At 43.7% G+C, this 22,316-nt stretch overlaps 1 protein-coding gene across 3 annotated transcripts in view; it reads left to right on the top strand.

Annotated features, from left to right (window-relative positions):
- The window catches only part of SH2D3C (SH2 domain containing 3C), a 173,806-nt gene that overhangs the window by 130,118 nt on the left and 21,372 nt on the right, over nucleotides 1–22,316 (top strand). For 2 of the 3 annotated variants that reach the window (XM_073600449.1, XM_073600450.1), the window contains 2 exons: nucleotides 20,511–20,639; nucleotides 21,559–21,995. In XM_073600449.1, the coding sequence (XP_073456550.1) occupies nucleotides 20,511–20,639; nucleotides 21,559–21,995 (566 nt within the window). Of the gene's footprint in view, nucleotides 1–3,553; nucleotides 3,850–20,510; nucleotides 20,640–21,558; nucleotides 21,996–22,316 lie in introns of those variants that run through there. The other variant, XM_073600451.1, reaches the window with a different exon arrangement.

The following is a 22,316-nucleotide window of genomic DNA, read 5'->3' as shown; positions in this document are numbered from 1 at the left end:
GGCACTGATAGGCTGCATTGATGGACATTGATAAGGCGGCACTGATGGGCACTAATAGGTGGCACTGGTGGGCACTGATGAGGTGGCACTGGTGGGCACTGATAGGTGGCATTAGTGGGCCCTGATGGGTGGCACTGATGGGCGGCATTGATGGGCATTGATAGGTGGCACTGAAGGACACTAATAGGTGGCACTGATAGCTGGCATTGATGGGCACTGATAGGTGGCAGTGATGGGCACTGATGGGTAGCAGTGATGGGCACTGATGGGTGGCAGTGATGGGCACTGGTAGGTGACACTGATGAGCAGCACTGCTAGGTGGCACTGATGAGGCACTGATTAGCATCATTGGTGGGCATTAATAGGTGGCGCTGATTACTGGCACTTATGCACTGGTGGGCACTGATTTGTGGCACTGGCAGGCTTTACTGGTGGGCACAGATGAGGCGTCTTCGCCTCTTCCTCTTCGGGACCGATGTCCCTTATACTGAAGCCAGTGAACGGCTTTTTTTTCTCCTCACGCTGTCAGCATGAGGAGAAAAAAAAACTATTACCGATCTTCTTTTTACATCATGTGATCAGCTGTCATTGGCTAACAGCTGATCACATGGTGAGGGGCCGGGATCTCATTGACTGGGTGATCACAGCACGCGCCTTGCAAGGGGCTCGTGGGGAGTGTGCAACGGTGAGGCCGTCTATTGACGGCCTCCCGGCAAAGTAGATCTGTGGTGTTGCCGTCATTCGGCTATAGCGTGGCTCTGAAAAAGTTAAGGGCATACGGCCCTCAACGTGAGTACTGCTCTGTACAGCATCCAGCTGTGTCCGGCCACCACATATTTCAGCCTGTCATCAATTTTATCAAACTGCTGGCAGTGAGGGCCGGATGCTGCACCTGTGCCTCCCGTGTACCTGAAAATGGCAGGATTTGACACTACCGCTTGTGTGCATGCAACCTTACTGTTTAAAGTGGTTGTAAAGCTACGTTTATTTACATGAAAATAACAAATGTTATGACCTGCTCTGTGCAAGGGTTTTGCACAGAGCGGCCCCGATCCTCCTGTTCTGGGGGCCCTTGCTGGGGCTACCTGCTCCTCCTCTTCTTTGAGTGCCACCATAGCAAGCCACTTGCTATGGGCGCTTCCGAGCCAGGCTGTTTCTATAGACACACACAGCGCCACTTGTCCCTACCCTCCGCTCCCTCCTAACAGGACTCGACTGACAGCAGCAGGAGCCAATGGCTGCCGCTGCTGTCAGTAAAGGCCAAAAATGCAGAAAGAAAAGAGAGCAGGGCGGCCGGCAGGGACAGCAACCCCAACCAGCCAATCAAGAGGTAGAAAACTCGGCACTCGGGGAGAAGAGGACAGTGGCTGGCGAGGGGTGTAACCGCTGCATTGCTGGAAGGTTGAGTATCTTTGGGGGGTTTAGTTCCGCTTTAAAGCTGTGCTCGAGGAACAATAAAAGTCCTCCCTTGCAGTAGGTCTGTACCATGGGGACTGGGACAAGCAGTTTGACCCAACCCTCTGCTCCTTCAGGCTTTTTTGTGCTTCTAGACTGGTCCTTGCAGCCTCTTCTTCCCTACACTCTGGTGATCTAAGGTCCTCTGACATCAGCAAGACTGATACAGGGACCATTGCAGCTTGTTTATGCCAAGAGAACTAAGAAAAGCGGATTGACTTACCTGATCTATAATAAGACTTACCTGTATGTACAGTGAATATCTCCTAAACTTGCACTGCTTAGGAGATATTCACACTGTATGCAGCTGGTGATATCACTGGCACATGCGCTCTGAAGAGATGGCATACCTGTGCCGTCCCTTAAGAGCCCCGTGCCACTGTCCATGACTCCCGCGCGTATGCGCAGGAGTGACGCCTTAGCGGCGCGGCCAATCAGATGGCCAGGGGACGCAAACCCGTAAGGAAGACCGGTGAAGATGGAAGCCCTGCCAGCAGTGGCAGTGTGCCACTGGAGGGCTTCGTTCTAAGGTATTTCATAATGTCTAGTATGCGATACAAACTAGCACATTATGCCATTGTCTTGCAGGGTTTAAAGTGGTTGTAAACCCTTTGAAAAAAATAAATAAAACTAACACCTTCAAGACAAAGGCATAATGAGCTAGTATGCATAGCATACTAGTTCATTATGTAATATTCACCTGAGATCGAAGCCCCACGCAGCGGTCCTCGTTCACCGCTCCAGCCGGCGACATCGTTCCCGGAGCTACTTCCGGGTATCGCGGGCTCCGGCGCTGTGGTTGGCCGGAGCCGCGATGACGTCACTCCCGCACATGCACGTGGGAGCCGCCGGTGTTCTGCCGAAAAAGTTCCCCCCCCTGTGGATAAGGACTCCCCTGTACTGCGCAGGCGCAGCGCTTGCGCAGTACGAGCCGCCAAAAATAGCCGAAGCTGAACACCTGTGAGTCAGCTGTAAACGGCGCGCCTGTAACAGGGCCCCTCGCGGGCTCGCTTCGCTTGCCACGCTTCGGGCATGGCCTCGCTTCACTCGGCATATTTTTATTCTAACTCTATGTCCACTTGGATGGTGGGGCTTGATCCTGGACTCAGTGCGCAGGCGCCGTGTAGAGCTTATGATCAGCTGTTCAACTTCCGAGACCTTTGGCGGCTCGTACTGCGCAAGCGCTGCGCCTGCGCAGTCCAGGGGGGTCCTTATCCACCGGGGGAACTTTCTCGGCAAGACACCGGTAACGGCACACTAACTGAAGCAACAGCACGTACGCGCCATTGCTTCAGTTTGCTTCCGTGAGCATGTGCCCATGATGTCAGCACATGCAAATACAGGGGATATCTCCTAAACCGTGCAGGTTGGCTGGTGTCATATCTGATCACATGTGCAGCATCATGGAAGTTGTAGATTAAACAGAGGCAAAGATGGCAGCTTCCTTGGCTGAAAACAATAGGGGGGTTTACTTACACTTTAAGTGGTTAAAGTGAACCTGTGCCATACTAGCATACATAAACCTGAACTGGATGATATTTAGTTTTCTAAAATGTATCATAAATCATTGCCATGTTTTCATACAATTTTCACCATGTTTATCCCTCGTTGTATCTATGTGATGCTGATCTCCTTCAGCCTCTTTCAGCCACTTCCAGTCTACATACACCCACACCTTCATCATCTTCATCATCGTTGTTCTGGGCCGGCTTCCTGTACCTAGAAGTGGCAGTTCAGTATTTTCTGGTGTGTGTATTTCGCAAACGTATCATTTGTCATGCAAAATCACTCGTGTTAATGCGTTGATCGTTCGCACAAAACTACGAGCGAAAAATGGTGTATGAATCTGGAGAGCGCAGATTGATGCCTACAGCCAGCATTAGGTGACCTGGGCGGCTTCTCGAGGTTCTCCTGATGACCTCGGATTCCTACCCTGCCCCCACCCAGCAGAATCTCATTCATTCACAGACTAAGCAGCCCCCTTTCCCTTCCAAAAAACCAAGGAAAAAAGGGGAGGTGTGATCCCAGGGAGGCAGAAAGGGAATTGGGAGATAAGAGCGCGGTAGGAGGAGGGAGGGGGAGGTGAATTTCTATGAGGACCAGGCTCCTCCCATGATGCTCTACTGACAAGAGATGAGGTAATGCATGAACCATCAGCCTGCAATCCAGCAGCAGCATCAGCACCAGTAGGGAGCATCAGCTGTACAGATTGCTAGACACAGACAGCAGCTGACGGCCACCAGACCTGGGGACGGGGAAAGGCTGCAGGATCCCGGCTTCTCTGTGGATTTGGATGGAGGATCTGCTTTTACAATGACTGAGAGGTGCAGTTTATGGAGCGCCCTATCAGCGGCTGCATGCTGCTTCTACCGGGGCTCTTTTATGCAGGTGCAGGTAAGGAGCTCGGCGCAGACAGACAAGCTTCATATCCACTATTAAAAACCTATGAGCTTCTTTAATAAGGCAACCAAGCCATCTGTAAAGTGCAGTCACCCCTATCAGCCAATCAAAATTCATTTTTTTTAAGGCTAGAGGAAACAGAAAGCTGTTTACTATTAGTTACAGCACTTTGCACGGCAATGGTTTTTCCATCAGCTTTATGAATACGTCTAAATGACATGGGCGACTTTATTCTAACGAGCATCAATATTGGCAATAGAGTTTCAAAAAAATGTAATTATTTTTTTTCTAGGGTTAAAGGTGGTTTACATGTGTCTATAATATGATAGGTTGGTGGCTCCTTTAACTAATTGGCGCCGGTGGCGTTTGTTGCGAACATGCGTGTTAGACATGAAGTAGGCAAGAAGCCATGTGCAAAGTGCGGTAAGCCGTGACAACCAATCGCATGTAATCTTTTATTGTTCTGAATGTTCGAAACAGACAGAGGTGATATCTGATTGGTTGCAGAGGCTTTGCGTGGAAACGTGGCTCTTTTGCGGCTTGCAGGGAAAAGATTCGGAATAAGACCGATGATAGCTGAGTTGTATGACATCACCCAGACAGATCCATCTTGGTGGATTCATGCTCTAATATCAATATTATCAATAGCTTATCAATATCTAATATCAATATCTAATATATTATCTAATATCAATATCTAATATATTATCTAATATCTAATATCAAATAACAATATCTAATATGTTATCTAATATCAAATATCAATATCTAATATCAATAGCATTGTGGATTCATGCTCTAATATCACTAATATCAATAGCTTATTAATATCTAATATCAATATTTAATATATTATCTAATATCTAATATCAAATATCAATATCTAATATCAATAGCATTGTGGAATCATGCTCTAATATCACTAATATCAATAGCTTATTAATATCTAATATCAGTATTTAATATATTAGCTAATATCTAATATCAATAGCATTGTGGATTCATGCTCTAATATCAATATTATCAATAGCTTATCAATATCTAATATCAATATCTAATATATTATCTAATATCAATAGCACTATGGTTTCATGCTCTATTATCACCTGTGTTATATGTGGAGAACTTTCTGGGCTGGGGGTAGACCGCGGGATCAGAGGCAGCGCACTATGACGTCACTCTGTACCCCTGGCAAGCTTGGGAAGCGTGAAAAGAGTTAAACACGTGTGTTTCGTCTTTTTTTTATCTGATGGGTTTTGCGTTCTTCTGATGTAACTGTGGTGTGTTACTAGTGAAATGGACATTATTGGGTTATATAGACGTTCCTATCAGGGGTGGTGGGTGTGCTCCTCCACCCCCCCCACCCCCCCCCCAACCATTTTTCTTTCCTTACAGCCATTCTATTTCACCAGCATTGCTAATCCAACGCTGTAGCAAAATGATTTTTTTTTTTTTTTTAAATAGATTGTAAGCTCTGCTGGTTGAACTTGTTAGGCTCTAAAGCTGATAACGGAGCGGGAGTTGTCATGTGGAACCGGTGAAAATTGGTCTTGTATGTCGAGGAGTAAATCTGCGATCCTGGCACGGCAAGGGTTACAGAGGACGAGAGACAGAGCGATATATATGAATGACTGGGTGTAGCAGTGGTGACGGCACCATCCCTGCACCTCCACCAACTGCTTATTACACGATTCTAGGAGCAATGACATCATTTCCAGCCAATGGGAAAGCAGACAGCATATGCAGCACCCACAGAAGGAGGGGGGGGGGGAGAGCCCCCAAATTAAAATGGCTAGGTATAGAAGACTAAGGGTAATATCAGCAGTATTGTGCAAGGATGGGAGAATAAAATATGAGATCAGATAGGTACATGATAGGTACATTGTGCTGCATCAGTGGAGGAGACTAAAAAACACAGATGATGCTTCATTAGTGACACCTGCTTCCATCAGATGTCATTTCCTGGTCTAATGAGCCTTTTTATTGCAAGGAAAGAGAACATACCAGGAATGGTAATGAAAAACATAACGTAGGAATCAAAGGTAGACACTATTGCAAAGATAAATGGAGGTATTGCCTCTACTAGCCGGTCAGTTTTTACCTGCTGTATTTCTACCGCAGGTAAGAGGATGACAGCAAGCAGGTACATTGGCTGACATGAGCTACACCGCTATTTGCTGCGATTTTTTATAAATGAGACCCAGTGTGTGTGTGTGCAGTCACAGTGACAGCCGTCCTCCGGGGAGAAATCAGACACTGCGTTCCCCCAGGACACAGGCGGAGGTGTAAAATGAAATGGTACAGAAAAATATCAGGCGTTTACAAAGAGCGTGACCCAGAGGGGATCCGCGTTATTTAGCATCCCGCTGGATGTTTTTGGAGGAATTTTGATTCAGAGGATCGTAGGCGAGTTGAACAATACACAGCACGCTGGCTGCTAGGAAACTGCAAGTCCCAGCAGACTCTGTGCTACATGCCCCAAAGGGCAGGCTGCATTAATAAATAGCACGGCAAATTATATGGAAAGTGAAATAACAACCAATCAAATTTCAGTCAAATTAGTGGTATGGAGGTTCTGATGGGTTGCTATGAATCGTTGCTCTTTAAGTTGTGAAATAAGCCTGATTGTGCTCTGTGTAGCAGAGAGTCATATGTACTATGTTATAATGGAGTAGTACAGTCATATGTACTATGTTATAATGGAGTAGTAGAGAGTCATATGTACTATGTTATAATGGAGTAGTAGAGAGTCATATGTACTATGTTATAATGGAGTAGTAGAGTCATATGTACTATGTTATAATGGAGTAGTAGAGAGTCATATGTACTATGTTATAATGGAGTAGTAGAGTCATATGTACTATGTTATAATGGAGTAGTAGAGAGTCATATGTACTATGTTATAATGGAGTAGTAGAGTCATATGTACTATGTTATAATGGAGTAGTAGAGAGTCGTATGTACTATGTTATAATGGAGTAGTAGAGAGTCATATGTACTATGTTATAATGGAGTAGTAGAGAGTCATATGTACTATGTTATAATGGAGTAGTAGAGAGTCATATGTACTATGTTATAATGGAGTAGTAGAGTCGTATGTACTATGTTATAATGGAGTAGTATAGAGTGGTATGTACTATGTTATAATGGAGTAGTAGAGAGTCATATGTACTATGTTATAATGGAGTAGTAGAGTCGTATGTACTATGTTATAATGGAGTAGTAGAGTCGTATGTACTATGTTATAATGGCGTAGTATAGAGTGGTATGTACTATGTTATAATGGAGTAGTAGAGAGTCATATGTACTATGTTATAATGGCGTAGTAGAGAGTCGTATGTACTATGTTATAATGGAGTAGTAGAGAGTCGTATGTACTATGTTATAATGGAGTAGTAGAGAGTCGTATGTACTATGTTATAATGGAGTAGTAGAGAGTCGTATGTACTATGTTATAATGGAGTAGTAGAGAGTCGTATGTACTATGTTATAACACCCCCACATAATCTGATTAAAAAGCAACCCTGTCGTCAAGTGTATAGACATAGAGCACGGTTGGCTCAATGGTTGGCACTTCTGCCTTGCAGAAAAATAAAGGCCTCAGGTCCAATCCCATCCATTACGCTACCTGCATGGAGTTTGCACGTTCTTCCTGTGCTGAGTGGCTTTCCTCTAGGTCAGGGGTCTCCAAACTTTCTAAATAAAGGGCTGGTTCATTGTCTTTTAGTTTTTAGGGGGCCAGAGAATGACCATTGGGAGTAAAAAATGTCCCGACATCAGTGGGTGCAAAAAAAAGGGTAAAATAGTGCCCCATCATTGGTGTCAACAGGAGGAATAGCGCCCCATCCTTATTATCACTGGGAGGTAGTGCCCCATCACTGGGAGAAATGATGCCCCATCGTTGGTGTCAGTGGAAGGAATAGTGCCCTACTCTTGAATAGTGGGAGGAATAGTACTCCATAGTAGGTGTCAGTTGAAGGAATGGTGCTCCATATTAGGTGTAAGTTGAAGGAATGGTGCCCCATAGCAGGTGTAAGTTGAAGGAATGGTGCCCCATAGTAGGTGTCAGTTGAAGGAATGGTGCCCCATAGTAGGTGTCAGTTGAAGGAATGGTGCTCCATATTAGGTGTAAGTTGAAGGAATGGTGCCCCATAGCAGGTGTAAGTTGAAGGAATGGTGCCCCATAGTAGGTGTCAGTTGAAGGAATGGTGCCCCATAGTAGGTGTAAGTTGAAGGAATGGTGCCCCATAGTAGGTGTCAGTTGAAGGAATGGTGCCCCATAGTAGGTGTCAGTTGAAGGAATGGTGCTCCATATTAGGTGTAAGTTGAAGGAATGGTGCCCCATAGTAGGTGTCAGTTGAAGGAATGGTGCCCCATAGTAGGTGTCAGTTGAAGGAATGGTGCCCCATAGTAGGTGTCAGTTGAAGGAATGGTGCCCCATAGTAGGTGTCAGTTGAAGGAATGGTGCCCCATAGTAGGTGTCAGTTGAAGGAATGGTGCCCCATAGTAGGTGTCAGTTGAAGGAATGGTGCCCCATAGTAGGTGTCAGTTGAAGGAATGGTGCCCCATAGTAGGTGTCAGTTGAAGGAATGGTGCCCCATAGTTGGTGTCAGTGGAAGGAATTGTGCCCCAAAGGCCGAATACAAACAAGCAAAGGGCCGCATCCAGCCCGCGGTCCACAGTTTGGAGACCACTGCTGTAGGTCATCTGGTTTCCCCCCACACTCCAGAGACCTGCTGGTAGGTTATTTGTGTCCTGTCTGAATTGGCCCCAGTATGTAAGATAGGGACCTTAGATTGAAAGCTCCTTGAGGGTACTGATATCAATGCATAGTATGTAAAGTGCTGTGTATCTGTAATAAATAAGGTAAGTAAAGCAGCAGTCCCCTGTACAAGAGGATCCTTTCTGCTGACCTCTCCGCCGGGTGGTATATTGAGACTTTGCTCCCTTGAAGAGCACTGGGAAACACTGTTAGCTGATACTTCCCGGCGTATCAGATGCCAGGTCCCCTGGTGCCCTCTGTGGTTCTGTCCGCCGGTCTCCAACCACACTACAGGACACAATAGTGATGTTGGGGCCAGCGGATCGAACCACTGTGCTCAGCAGGGGAAACCAGGTATCCGACACCCTTCCGGGATCCTGAAGACACTTTACCCAAAGATCACCGGCACAGGCGGTGGGGCAGGTAAGTATTCATTCTTTTCTTTATGGACACAATTTTTGTTCCAAAGACAAGAGAAAGTAAGGCATTCAGCGGTGAAATTTCCCCATTATCGCTCGTTCTCCAGTTTATTAGTAACCCAATTATTACAATGGGCGCTTAGATCACCTGCAATAATCTCATAACTAAGGCGATCAATCCGCAAGCTTTCAAGGCAAGATAATGGCAGTGAGGATATGCAAAGTGCAGCAATCCAAAGCAGCCAATCAGAAATCATTTCTCATCTGAGTTCTGATTGATATAAGAAGGTAGTCTTTATATAACATGTTTTTCCTTTATTTTTACCTGGTAATTCTGCCAGTGACACCCTTCCGTTCCTGTGCTAAGGTGACAACGCTCATTTACTCCACTGTATCTATGGAGGGAGCCATAGGTGTCACTCCAGGACAGGACTACAGAGACCCCCTCCCGCCCTTTCTATATAACATAGATTGGTGTGGTTCTGTAGTCTTCAGAGCTAACTAGGAACAATATAACTGATAACAATGCAGCACAGGCAGAGAGAACAGGAAGTTATCAGCTGACAAGATTTCTGGCAGGATCAACAGTTTGTTTTTGCACTTATCAAACAGATCTAACAAAACACTTTCAATGGTATATTTAACAAACCAAAAAAGGATCGAATGAGAGAAGTTTATTGTTAGTGTTTGCTTCCACTTTAACTTCGACCTCCAAGAAATCTCTGAGATCACCGCTTGATCAAACAAAAGCGATCAAATTTGACAACCGCCATCCATGTGTAGACGGGAATTCTGGTCAAATGAAGCTTATTCCATTCGAACAGCAAAGCTCAAACAAATGTTCAAATAGAAAATCCAACGATTAATAAGAAAAGCCTGGGCCTGACTTGCTTCGCCTGCAATTGCACCCCAATAGGACATGCTGGGGGGGAATCTGGAGCAGTTGTATATTGGACGACCAATCAGCTTCTATCTTACATTTTAAACACTTAACTGTACAAGCTGAAGATAGAAGCTGATTGGTTGCCATGTACAGCTACTCCAGATCCTGTTTGCCTCAGTTGATAAATTCCTTTGACTGTGCCTGGAGAAATACAGCGCAAAGCAGGTCAAATGCTGCCTCTGAACTGTTATCTACACTACTACATTGAAGCCAGAGGGCATTTCATGACCCGCATCAGACAAAAAGAAAAAACACCAGTATATGTGGGCTCTTATGCTGGTCACATATGTTTTGATTTATAATTGGTTTATTTTCCAATCAATCTCTGCTGATAAGAATAATTGATCTGTAGTCAACAACCAATCCAATTGATACACTATATTACCAAAAATATTGGGACACCTGCCTTTACACACGCATGAACTTTAATGACTTCCCAGTCTGATGCCCCGTACACACGGTCGGACTTTGTTCGGACATTCTGACAACAAAATCCTAGGATTTTTTCCGACGGATGTTGGCTCAAACTTGTCTTGCATACACACGGTCAAAGTTGTCGGAAAATCCGATCGCTCTGAACGCGGTGACGTAAAACACGTACGTCGGGACTATAAACGGGGCAGTGGCCAATAGCTTTCATCTCTTTATTTATTCTGAGCATGCGTGGCACTTTGTCCGTCGGATTTGTGTACACACGATCGGAATTTCCGACAACGGATTTTGTTGTCGGAAAATTTTATAGCCTGCTCTCAAACTTTGTGTGTCGGAAATTCTGATGGAAAATGTGTGATGGAGCCTACACATGGTCGGAATTTCCGACAACAAGGTCCTATCACACATTTTCCGTCGGAAAATCCGACCGTGTGTACAGGGCATTAGTCCGTAGGGTTCAATATTGAGTTGGCCCACCCGTTGCAGCTATAACAGCTTCAACTCTTCTGGGAAGGCTGTCCATGGGAATGGTTCACCATTCTTCCAGAAATGCATTTGTGAGGTCAGGCACTGATGTTGGACGAGAAGGCCTGGCTCACAGTCTCAGCTCTAATTCATCCCAAAGGCGTTCTATCAGGTTGAGGTCAGGACTCTGTGCAGGCCAGTCGAGTTCCTCCTCCATCTGTCAAATCTTTTGACTGGCTGCAAAAGTTTTGACAGATCACAACATCTGTCAAATCTTTTGCAGCCAGTCATTGATCGTTTTGCTGCAGGAATGATCCTTTCACTGTGCACATGCTGATCATCAGTGGGGGTCAGTGCATACGCTTCCTGATGGCGGTATAGACGGGGCAGACTTCATAGGTGTCTGTTTTATTTATAATCCCCTCTTGTTGGTGTGATCAGTGATCTGCATGGCTGGAGGCACCAAGGCTGCATCTTCATTTGGGAGTGTATTAGGCAGGAGGCCCTTGTCTCCGGTTGACTAGTAAAATCAATGCATGGAGTGTGAGGTTTGGCGGCTGGGATGGGATCCTGTACATCAGGGAAGTTGTCAGGCCTCATAGAGGATGAGCAGCCTTGACAGGAGCGGTTGTCATGACAACAGCATCTACTTAAATCCGGGGTCCCTCCAGGGAATATTTAGGCTGAATGTCCCCACCAGTAATTAGACTTGCCCTCCCCCTCCTGTACCCCCCTCCCTCTCCGCACCTATTCACAACACGGTCAGAAAAGCAGGATAATTGCGCTAGGCTGTGCAAAGGTCTGTACTGGCAGTAGGCAGGGGGTGCGCTTAGACGGAAAATGCTTTTAATGACCTCGACCAGGTTTGCCAGTCTAAAATGCATTCAATTTTTTTTTGGGCTGCTGGACAAAATAATTACAACTTTAAAATTGTTGTCACTAGCACGCTAAATTAAAGCTGAACTCGAGGCAAAAAAAGCTTTTATTTATATGTATTCCTCAATAGTCACAAAGGATATAAATCCACATTATGAATGTGCAAACACAGGTATAACCTTGTAAAAGAAGCAGTGACTTCATTGGTGTGCAGAGAGCAGAGCTGTGGGAGGGACCCAGCAGGCTCCACCCACCACAGGCTACCTACAGAAAACTACAGGAGGGGCGGAGACAAGACCAGTCATCCTGCGCAAGGAGCGAGAGCAGCAGTGAGCGGTCTTCATTATAGGAAGCAAAGTATCACACTGGATTACTGCACAGATCTGGAAGAAAATACACAAAGCACACCCAAGGTTCAAAGAGTACACATGCCTCGTGTGTAGCCAGTGTTTAATAATCCTGGAGTTCAGCATTAAGCTCACCACACATTTCAATCTGATTGTACAAGCTTCTTTAAATCTACCAACAACTATGTAGCGTAAAGGACCTGCTTGACTGGGTGTAAATTGATTGGATGATTTATGTAGGTATTTGCATCATATATCCCCTGATGAAGCTAATAGGCGAAACATGTCGGGCTTATATGAAAAGACAACTTTTGTCAGAACTAAATATTCGCCAAATGACCACCTTCAAATGTTGAGTACCTGTGAAAAAAGTGGCCCTGTTCTGTTTTAACTTTATTCTCATTAAAATTACAATACTTTTTAAAAATAAATGGTTTCCATTATTATCTGTAAGCACCGCAACAATCCCCCTTTTTCCTCTTCACTCCATTAATTAACTATTTGGGATGAGGTGCCAATTACTTGGGTGTTCTACCTTAGCCGGACATACTTTATATAAGATTTTATTGCATGGTTTTGTTAAATTTAAAGTTAATTGTACAGTCAGATTGTAACTTGTACCACGTATTTTTTTTTTTCTATTTTTTGCATTTTCCCATCTGCTATACTCATGTTTACGTGTTTACGATAGCTCCGCCGTATACCGGTGTACAGCAACACACAGCCATCCTTGTCTATAGGAGGCTGTATTGTGTACCTGGGCTGCTTAGCTGGAGGCCATCATTTACATTGAATGGTCTCACCCGCCTGTGTGCAAGGACCTTAAAAATCTTGAAAGCAACTTTTGGAAGCACATTAACATATTAAAGCATTATATATATATATTTTTTATATAATCAGATATTTATTGAGATTTTACAGTACAAAGGCATGATGAGATTTTAATAATTAGGTTTAGATGTACAGTGCTTTGAAAAAGTATTCATACCCCTTGACGTTTTCCACTCTTTGTCATGTTACAACCAAAAACGTAAATGTATTCTATTTGGATTTTATGTGATAGACCAGGGGTCTCCAAACTATGGCCCTCCAGTTCTGCAACAGCTGGAGGGCCGTAGTTTGGAGATCCCTGTGATAGACCAACACAAAGCGGCACATAATTGTGAAGTGGAAGGAAAATGATAAATGGTGTTCAACATTTTTTACAAATAAATATGTGAAAAGTGTGGGTTGCATTTGTATTCAGCCCCCTTACTCTGATACCCCTAACTAAAATCTAGTGGAACCAATTGCCTTTAGAAGTCACCTAATTAGTAGAGTCCACCTGTGTGCAATTTAATCTCATTATAAATACAGCTGTTCTGTGAAGCCCTCAGAGGTTTGTTCGAAAACCTTAGTGAACAAACAGCATCATAAAGGCCAAGGAACACACCAGACAGCTCAGGGATAAATTTGTGGAGAAGTTTAAAGCAGGGTTAGGTTATAAAAAAAATATCCCAAGCTTTGAACATATTACGGAGCATTGTATAATCCATCATCTGAAAATGGAGTATGGCACAACTACAAACCTACCAAGACATGGCCGTCCACCTAAACCGACAGGCCGAGCAAGTAGAGCATTAAGCAGAGAAGCGGCCAAGAGGCCCCATGGTAACTCTGGAGGAGCTGCAGAGATCCACAGCTCAGGTGGGAGAATCTGTCCACAGGACAACTATTAGCTGTGCACTCCACAAATCTGGCCTTTATGGAAGAGTGGCAAGAAGAAAGCCATTGTTGAATGAAAGCCATAAGAAGTCCTGTTTGCTTTTTTCAAGAAGCTATGTGAGGGACACAGCAAACATGTGGAAGAAGGTTCTCTGGTCAGATGAGCCCACAATTGAACTTTTTGGCGTAAAAGAAAAACGCTATGTGTGGCAGAAAATGAACACAGCCCATCAACCACCACACTATCCCCACCGTGAAAAATGGTGGTGGCAGCTACATGTTGTGGGGATGTTTTTCTTCAGCAGGGACAGGGAAGTTGGTCAGAGTTGAGGGGAAGATGGATGGAGCCAATCTTAGAAGAAAACCTGTTAATCTGCAAAAGACTTGAGACTGGGGTGGAGGTTCACCTTCCAGCAGGACAACGACCCTAAACATACAGCCAGAGCTACAATGGAATGGTTTAGATCAAAGCCTATTCATGTGTTAGAATGGCCCCGTCAAAGTCCAGACATAAATCCAATTAAGAATCTGTGGTGAGACTTGAAAATTGCTGCTCACAGACGCTCTCAATCCAATCTGACAGAGCTTGAGCTATTTTGCAGAATGGGCAAAAATGTCACTCTCTAGATGTGCAAAGCTGGTAGAGACATCCCCAAAAAGACTTGCAGCTGTAATTGCAGTGAAAGGAGGTTCTACAAAGTATTGACTAAGAGGAGCTGAATACAAATGTACGCCACACATTTCACATATTTATTTGTAAAAACATTTGAAAACCATTTATCATTTTCCTTCCACTTCACAATTATGTACTTTGTGTTGATCTATCACATAAAATCCCAATAAAATACATTTACGTTTTTGGTTGTAACATGACAAAATGTGGAAAATGTCAAGGGGTATGAATACTTTTTCAAGGCACTGTGGTTTATTTATTGTAAACTAAAATACAGTTGCTTACTGCACCTTAAAGTACACACAGGTCGATTGTTTTTAAAATTGCACCAAACGCATGCGCACATTTGCTAGATGCGTGGCTGTGCCATTAACAATTAGGGTACTTTCACACTGGGGCGGTGAGGGCTTTTAGCGGTGCTTTACCATCATTTTAGCAGCGCTTTTCGGCTGCTAGCGCTGCGCTTTTAACCCCAGCTAGCGGCCGAAGAAGGGGTTAATACCGCCCGTGTAGCGCCGCTGCCAAAGTGCTTTGCAGGCTCTTTGCAGGCGCTTCGTCAGCGCTGCCCATTCATTTCAATGGGCAGGGGCGGTTTAGGAGCGGTGCATACATCTCTCCTAAACCGCTCCAAAGATGCTGCTTGCAGGACTTTTTCTAACGTCCTGCAAGCGCACCGCCCCACTGTAAAAGCACTCGGGCTTTCATAATGGAGTGACAGGAGAGGCGCTTTACAGGCGCTATTTTTAGCACTAAAACGCCTGTAAAGCGCCTCAGTGTGAAAGTGGCCTTATACAAACGGCGTGTTTCTGTGCGGTGCAGGAAACGTGTGTTTCAGTGCAAGTGGTTGAGAACAGGCCCTTAATCTGTACTAGAAAAAAAAAAGTGGATTGATTGGTTGCTGTGGGCGGAACAGAGACCGATAAGAAAAGGGGTGACAGATATGTGATGCCAGTAGAGGATTCATGGGGGATCTACTGGTATAAATCTGGCGGTGTGAGCAGCTGTGCGGCAGAGACCCTTGGATTTACTGTAATTAATATGAAGAAGGGAGGGACTAAGTCATTACCGTTCCCTTTAATTTCCCAGTGGACCTAGCAGCAACAAATAGGTTACATTTAAGTGATCTCCAGCTTGCCTTAAAATTGCTTGGATTGTGCTGCCTCCCCGGCATAGATGTGTATTAAGGTTAATAAATTAGATGTGCTGATGAGTCCTTTTATCTAAGATCTGGAGGTTAAATGGTAGTGAAAATGTGATCTATCTATCTATCTATCTATCTATCTATCTATCTATCTATCTATCTATCTATCTATCTATCTATCTATCTATCTATCTTCAGTGTTTAAAATCCCCATGCATGAAGTTTGCCGAAAGCGCTGCAGATGCTTGTTGGACATACTGGACATTATACATTATTCCCGCTTAAGCTTGTATGAACAGGGTCTTATGAAACTGAAAAATAGTTGTGCTTTAGAAGACAAACCTTAAACCTTTCCAGGCAAATCATGCAAATTTGTAAATATATTTTTTTTCCTTTCTCTAGCTGTCCCTGGAGAACTGAGCTGGTATCATCTAAGGTCCTGCCAGTTTGAATGTCCATCTATTTTCTGATTAAAATCCTCCAGCAGACACATTAAAGAAGACCCCCTCGGGGTGTTCCTACTTCATGAGCCATCTCACATTGGCTGTCAGGGATCAGCCATGGCAAATTGCATATCTAAAGGGATGTTGGGGATGCTTTGTTCCATATGACACGCAGCAAATTTACTTGCACTTAAATGAGGACGTGTGCTGTAGAAAAGTAATGATTTTAGAGCTTCTGAAAGTGAATTGAATTCAGTATTCCATGTCAACATAAAAGCAAATTTTATTTTTTTTACCAAAAAAGTTTCTATTTTTTTAAAGGAAACTTGTAATTTGCCTATTTAGGGCAAAGTAATAGGGTGACTTTAGAGCAGGAAGGAAGAGGAGCACTTACATTGCATGCAATTTCCTGCTCCCCAATGGAAATAATTCTCACTGTGTAAGTTCTAAGGCAACACTGGGTCAGAGCTTACACTGAGCTAAAGACCCTCCCACACACACTCACATGGCAACACACAGGCCTATGATTGGCCGCTGCAGAGCCAGACTACACATCACTGTGAGACGATCCACCATTGTCTGCAATCTTATGGGTTTTTCTGTCGGTATTATATCTCAACCTCGTGGACTCCAACGTTCTGTTGCGCACTTTGGCCTCCAGGATGATTCCTGGTGATTGTTGCCATTTTGTCATCAGTATTTTTGACTCATGTAACTTCCCCTAAATTGATATATTCCCAAATACCTACCATTATCTAATCCTGGTTGACATGTTTGGTGGCTACGGAGAGGAGAGTCGCACCAGCCCTGAGAGCAGCTCTACATGTGCATCCATATATTGCATGGTCATTACCAATTATACAGCCTATCTTCAACCCCTGAAGAAGGAATTTAGCAATTAACTCCGAAACATGTTGGGTCTTCTGAAAGCCATATGATTGACTTGGGCCTCTTACCCTGAGACCTTCTATTATGATTCAGAATTTAGCTGTATATCAAATTGTATATATGACCATTATCATTGTTTTTATAATAATGTTTTCTATGTATATTATATTGTTTAAATAAATTTTCAAGATTTTTCTATATACTCGTCTTCTCACCACTTTACTCTAAACTAACCCTATACGACTTGTCCCACGATTTTGTACTGCAAATCGTATGACAAGTCATTCTCCATGATTTTCAATGACTATCATTCATATTGGCACGACTTTAAGTCGTGCCGACTTCAAAGTAGTCCCTGCACTACTTTGGTCCAACTTCCATGCCAGTTGATGTCCATAGACCTCAATGTTAAACCCCCAAGTAGCATGAATTGAATTTCTTATGATTGGCCACTCAGACACTAAGCATTATACTGTGGTAATATAGCAGAGAAAAACCATGTGGGCAAACACATACCAGGTTTTTGTCCATCCCTGGAAGGCTAACAGGACAACGCAGACACACATAGGAGGTAAGTATGCGCTTCCTACTGTCCCTGCTCTAAAGTAATACTTTGACTTTATCCTTTATGGGTACAGTACAGGTTCCCTTTAAAATCCAGAATTACAACACAACATGAGTTGGTACCTAATCCATCCATCCCTCTTTCCATCCATTGTCTCAGACTCTCGGAAATAGCCTTGATTGCAGCTCTGGAAGGGAATGCTTGCCTCTTAGGGCTTCCAATCTAATGATTGGGCTGTAGAGCACATTCAGACTGTAGCGTAGCCATCTAGCTGACTCTAGCTGGCTATTACATCAGTGCTTTAGCGGCAGGCAGGGAAAGAGGGGGCCTTGTAGGGCTCATCGGCTCAGGTGTTCCCCTGGCCGCTAAAGCTCATTACAATGCAGACGACGCCTCTAAACCGTCTGTATTATTCAAGCAGGCCAGGCCAGCTTTGATACGATTTTGTGCGGAGGGTGGATTATCTCATTCTGGCGTGGGCACTGTCATACAGACTAAGAGCTGCCACCTGGACTGATAAAAAATGAGTGCGTTAATTCCCTTTCCCTGCAATCCTTTCTATTAGCGTGATGCTTCTGATCTGAATCCTCCATATGTGGAAGAGCATTACCAGACAGATTTAACTGCCTAACACTGATCCTGTTAAACAGTCATCATACAGCTTTCCGTGCGTAAAGAATGACACATTTTTTTTTGGGAGCATAACCGTCTCATGTCAATGTTGTAATAGACAATAATGGACACCTTTAGGCATGACACTTTGAGATTAATCCAGAAAAATATTAAAGGTGAAGGCAGCGGTTCACCAGAGGGGTTACAAGACTCTCTGCTGCAGAGCTGTATTTACCTTAAGGCCAGTGCCTTGGACAGTGGGATTAAGAGGCATCACAAAGTCTTAAAATGTACAAATTGCGATATCTTCTTCCTTACTTAGGTTCCATGCATGCTGTGTTTGTGTTATATTTGAATGGGCTGATGTACCTGCAGGAAATGCAGGGAGAAGGTCCCTGATCCTTTTTCCAAAATGGATCTGCAGCTTTTGCACCATGAGATTTTGTGCCACCAAAACGCACTGCATTTTTAGATGCATGGGGGTGCCAGTAAGAATTAATGGTACCCCCTAAAGCCTAGTACACACGGACCGAATGTTGGGCGACACTGTGCGGCCCCTGTGTATGGCAGCCAGACCGGCTTCTGTCAGACGTGAATGCTGGAAAACCAGCAGCTGACCAGCTCCCGATTAGCCAATGGCTGAGAGCGCTGACTGGAGTGTTCTGGCGGGGGGCCCTGTCAGAACACAATAGAACATCAGGGGAGATTGCTGTACTAACATTGGATTGTTAGTACTGCAGCTCAATCCTGAGCTGTCAGTGGTGTGTACTAGGCTTAAGCATCTTCTAAAGAGTAACATGCTTTGGCTGCAGGTGTGAAAACCCATGCGATTTACACACATCCCCGCACCTGCAATAGTGTGAACCTAGACTTACCATTCATTATCATTCAGGGAACATGAAATCACCTCTCTTCTCTTGTTAGGTGTTCTGTACAGCTGAAACGTAGCTCTGCATATAAAGCAGATCCTATGCTACCTAGTACATAGTAGCAGTTTTTATTACAATGATCACATGACAAGGGGCAGCACCTGTACTAAAGGGCATTATCAATGAGGAGTGCCTAGGGTAGTATAATGTCTAAATACAGGTCTGCCGGTCTAAACAGGAAACCTCTAGTCTTCCTAGACAAGCCATTTTCAACTAGGGTTCCTTCGGTTGCTGGAGGTTCCTTGAGCTGTGACTGACTGACCTCCCATCTGATGATGCCTTCATAGTTCCAGGGCCAGCCCCACTAGGTAGAGCCAGTGACTCCTGTGGATGCCAATGATCTTTATAGCTGTCCATAAGTGTGGCATTCTTTCTACTGACCATCAATGTAGGTGCATTTTCCCAAAGACTCCTGATTGATTTATTCTACCAGGGGTTCCCTGAGACCTAAAAAATTATTTTAGGGGTTCCTCTGGTGTAAAAATGTTGAGAAGGACTGCCTTGGGCTCTTGATTAGTGATCTGTATTGTCCAAAGTTACCAATACACATAAAGATTGATACCACTAGTAGTGTATTCCAGTATTCATTTCAGCAATACTGATCGCATAACAAAAGGTGTGGAGTCTTACAAAAGTGCTGTCGTAATTCAGAAATGCCTGGAGCTACTGTTTCTTTTAAGACATCTCTATGCTATTGATGTCACTATTAATTGTTGGCCACTGGAGATATTGGGTCACACGTGCAGTATCAACAGAGCAGGGAGGAAGGGGAAATCAATGGAGGAACTTCACTGGACCTTCACACTGTGGCAACAAATGTATTACATACAGATTGGCCAACTTCCTTTTTCTCAGATTTAGGTGCAGATCTCCTGTATGCATGGGGGTTAAAAGGTTGAGTTCTTGGTTATGTATAAAGCTGGAAAGGGGGTGGATGGCAGGACGAATATATAGAGGTGTGGATGTACAGTTTTTCCATTTGTTTGACATTAGACAGAGTGTATGTGATATTACTGTATGTCGATATGTTGGTGCCAAGGCCCAATGTGCATGTTTCCATTTGTCTGAAAACACGTTCCCAAGAATACGGAAACAACCAGGAATATTTTATATTTGCTACCGAGAGCAATAGTTAAATGTTAAATAGAGATGGTGGATTGATCAGCCTAGAGTTTATGGGAAATGAGGTGGGAAAATGGTCTTTTGTGATTTTACAGGACTTATTGAAGTGTCAGTCTTAACTAATTTTTTCAGCTTTGCATGAATGTTCGAGTGTTGAATTACTCACTGGATTGGTATATTTCTTGATAACTTACATTGTGTTTGTAGATGCTTATGCAAGCGGCCATTGTGAAGGAGTATTTAAAGTATTTAAGAGCAATCATTATTCACAACAAACAAGAATTTTGATGTATATATATATATATATATATTTTTTTTTTTTTCTAACCAACAGTTCTCAAAGGAAAAGTACATCTTGGATACTCCACCAGAGAAGCTGCACAAAGAGTTGGAGGAGGAATTAAAACTTAACAGCTCAGACTTGCGCAGTCATGCCTGGTACCATGGTCGCATACCTCGAGAGGTGAGTGATGTACCCGAAGACGTGAGAAAAAAAAATAAGAAATACTTGTGCTCAAAATCCAAATAGCCTTTACATATATATATATATATATATATATATATATATATATATATATATATATATATATATATATATATGTAAAGGCTATTTGGATTAAAAAAAAAAATATATATATATATATATATATATATATATATATATATTTTTTTTTTTTTTTTTTTTTTATTTATATATACCCATCAGGGTTAACACTACAAATCCTGACTGGACCCTTTGCACACTGCTATACACCCTTTCTAGCAAACTGCACAAAAGGGGATTTTTAGTTTACATACATTGTAATATATGTTTAAGCCGGCCAACTGCATCAAAGTAATCCCTCTCTGACTAGTCCCTGCTCTGCTCTGCAAAATGCATGTGCTCCAGTGGATGTAGTACCAATATGGGGCAATTAGACACAGGTTGTAGGAGAGTTACAGGTTCGGGTCTGCTCACTGACTTGCAATGTAATATAAATAAGATATACCTGTGTTCAAATCCCAATAGCTTATACATATATAACCCATCAGGTGCTAAAGGAGTATGACTACATGTTAACACTAAAAATTCTGAATGAACCCTCTGCACACTGCTATGCACCCTTTCTAGCACACTTTGCAAAAAAACGTGGATTTTTTTGCTAACGTGCATTGCAATACATGTTTAAGCTGGCCAACTACATCAACGTAATCCCTCTCTGGCCAGTCCCCCCTCTGCTCTATACAAAATGCAAATGCTCCAATCTATATAGTGCCAATATGGGGAAAATAGTCACAAGTTGTAGGGGGCTGCAGGCTTAAGGTCTAGTCAGATGTGAGAACTGTTTTAGTCTAACCTCAATGTAAAAATTTAATGAGTGCACATTTTCCTATTGCCACAGGTGTCAGAGACTTTGGTCCATAAAAATGGGGATTTCCTCATCAGGGACTCACTGACCAGCCTGGGTGACTACGTCCTAACCTGTCGATGGAAAAACGAGCCTCTACATTTCAAGATCAACAAAGTAATGGTGAAGACTAGTGACAGCTACACGCGGATACAATACCTGTTTGAGCAGGAAAGCTTTGACAATATCCCTGCCCTGGTCCGCTCCTATGTGGGCAGCCGGAAGGCTGTGTCAGATCAGAGCGGGGCACTCATCTACTGCCCAATCAACCGCACATTCCCACTACGATACCTAGAGGCCAGCTATGGGCTGTCACCCGGCCGGCAGGGGTCACACAGCCCACAGAAAGGACATATGAAGAGAAGAAGCATTACCATGACTGATGGGCTCACCGCAGACAAGATTACTAAGGCCAACGGGTGCCCAAACAGGTAGAAACTGAACTTCAGTACAAAAAGCTTTAGTAGTCATATACTGTATATTTCTACTACTTCAGTAAGTGCAGTGGGCTTATCTAATTCCCAGTCCTCCAGCAATCTCAGAGAGTCATGGAAGCCCTCAGAAACAGCTTCCTAAGACAAAGGACAGTTTGCTGCAGAAGAAGTGTTCATCAGCCAAGCAAAAGAAAGATATGGCACACAAGCCACAAGCATCCATATTGTGTTCAAATCTCCAAATGGTTTTTTATTGATGTCCCCACTTTCCCTCACTTCTTGTTTCACTGTTACTAGGACAGAAAGTGAGCGGGAAGC

Source organism: Aquarana catesbeiana, linkage group LG09, assembly GCF_042186555.1.
Source record: "Aquarana catesbeiana isolate 2022-GZ linkage group LG09, ASM4218655v1, whole genome shotgun sequence".
Lineage (NCBI taxonomy): Eukaryota > Metazoa > Chordata > Amphibia > Anura > Ranidae > Aquarana > Aquarana catesbeiana.
Note: the sequence above shows the minus strand (reverse complement) of the source record. Positions and strands in the feature narration are given on the sequence as shown.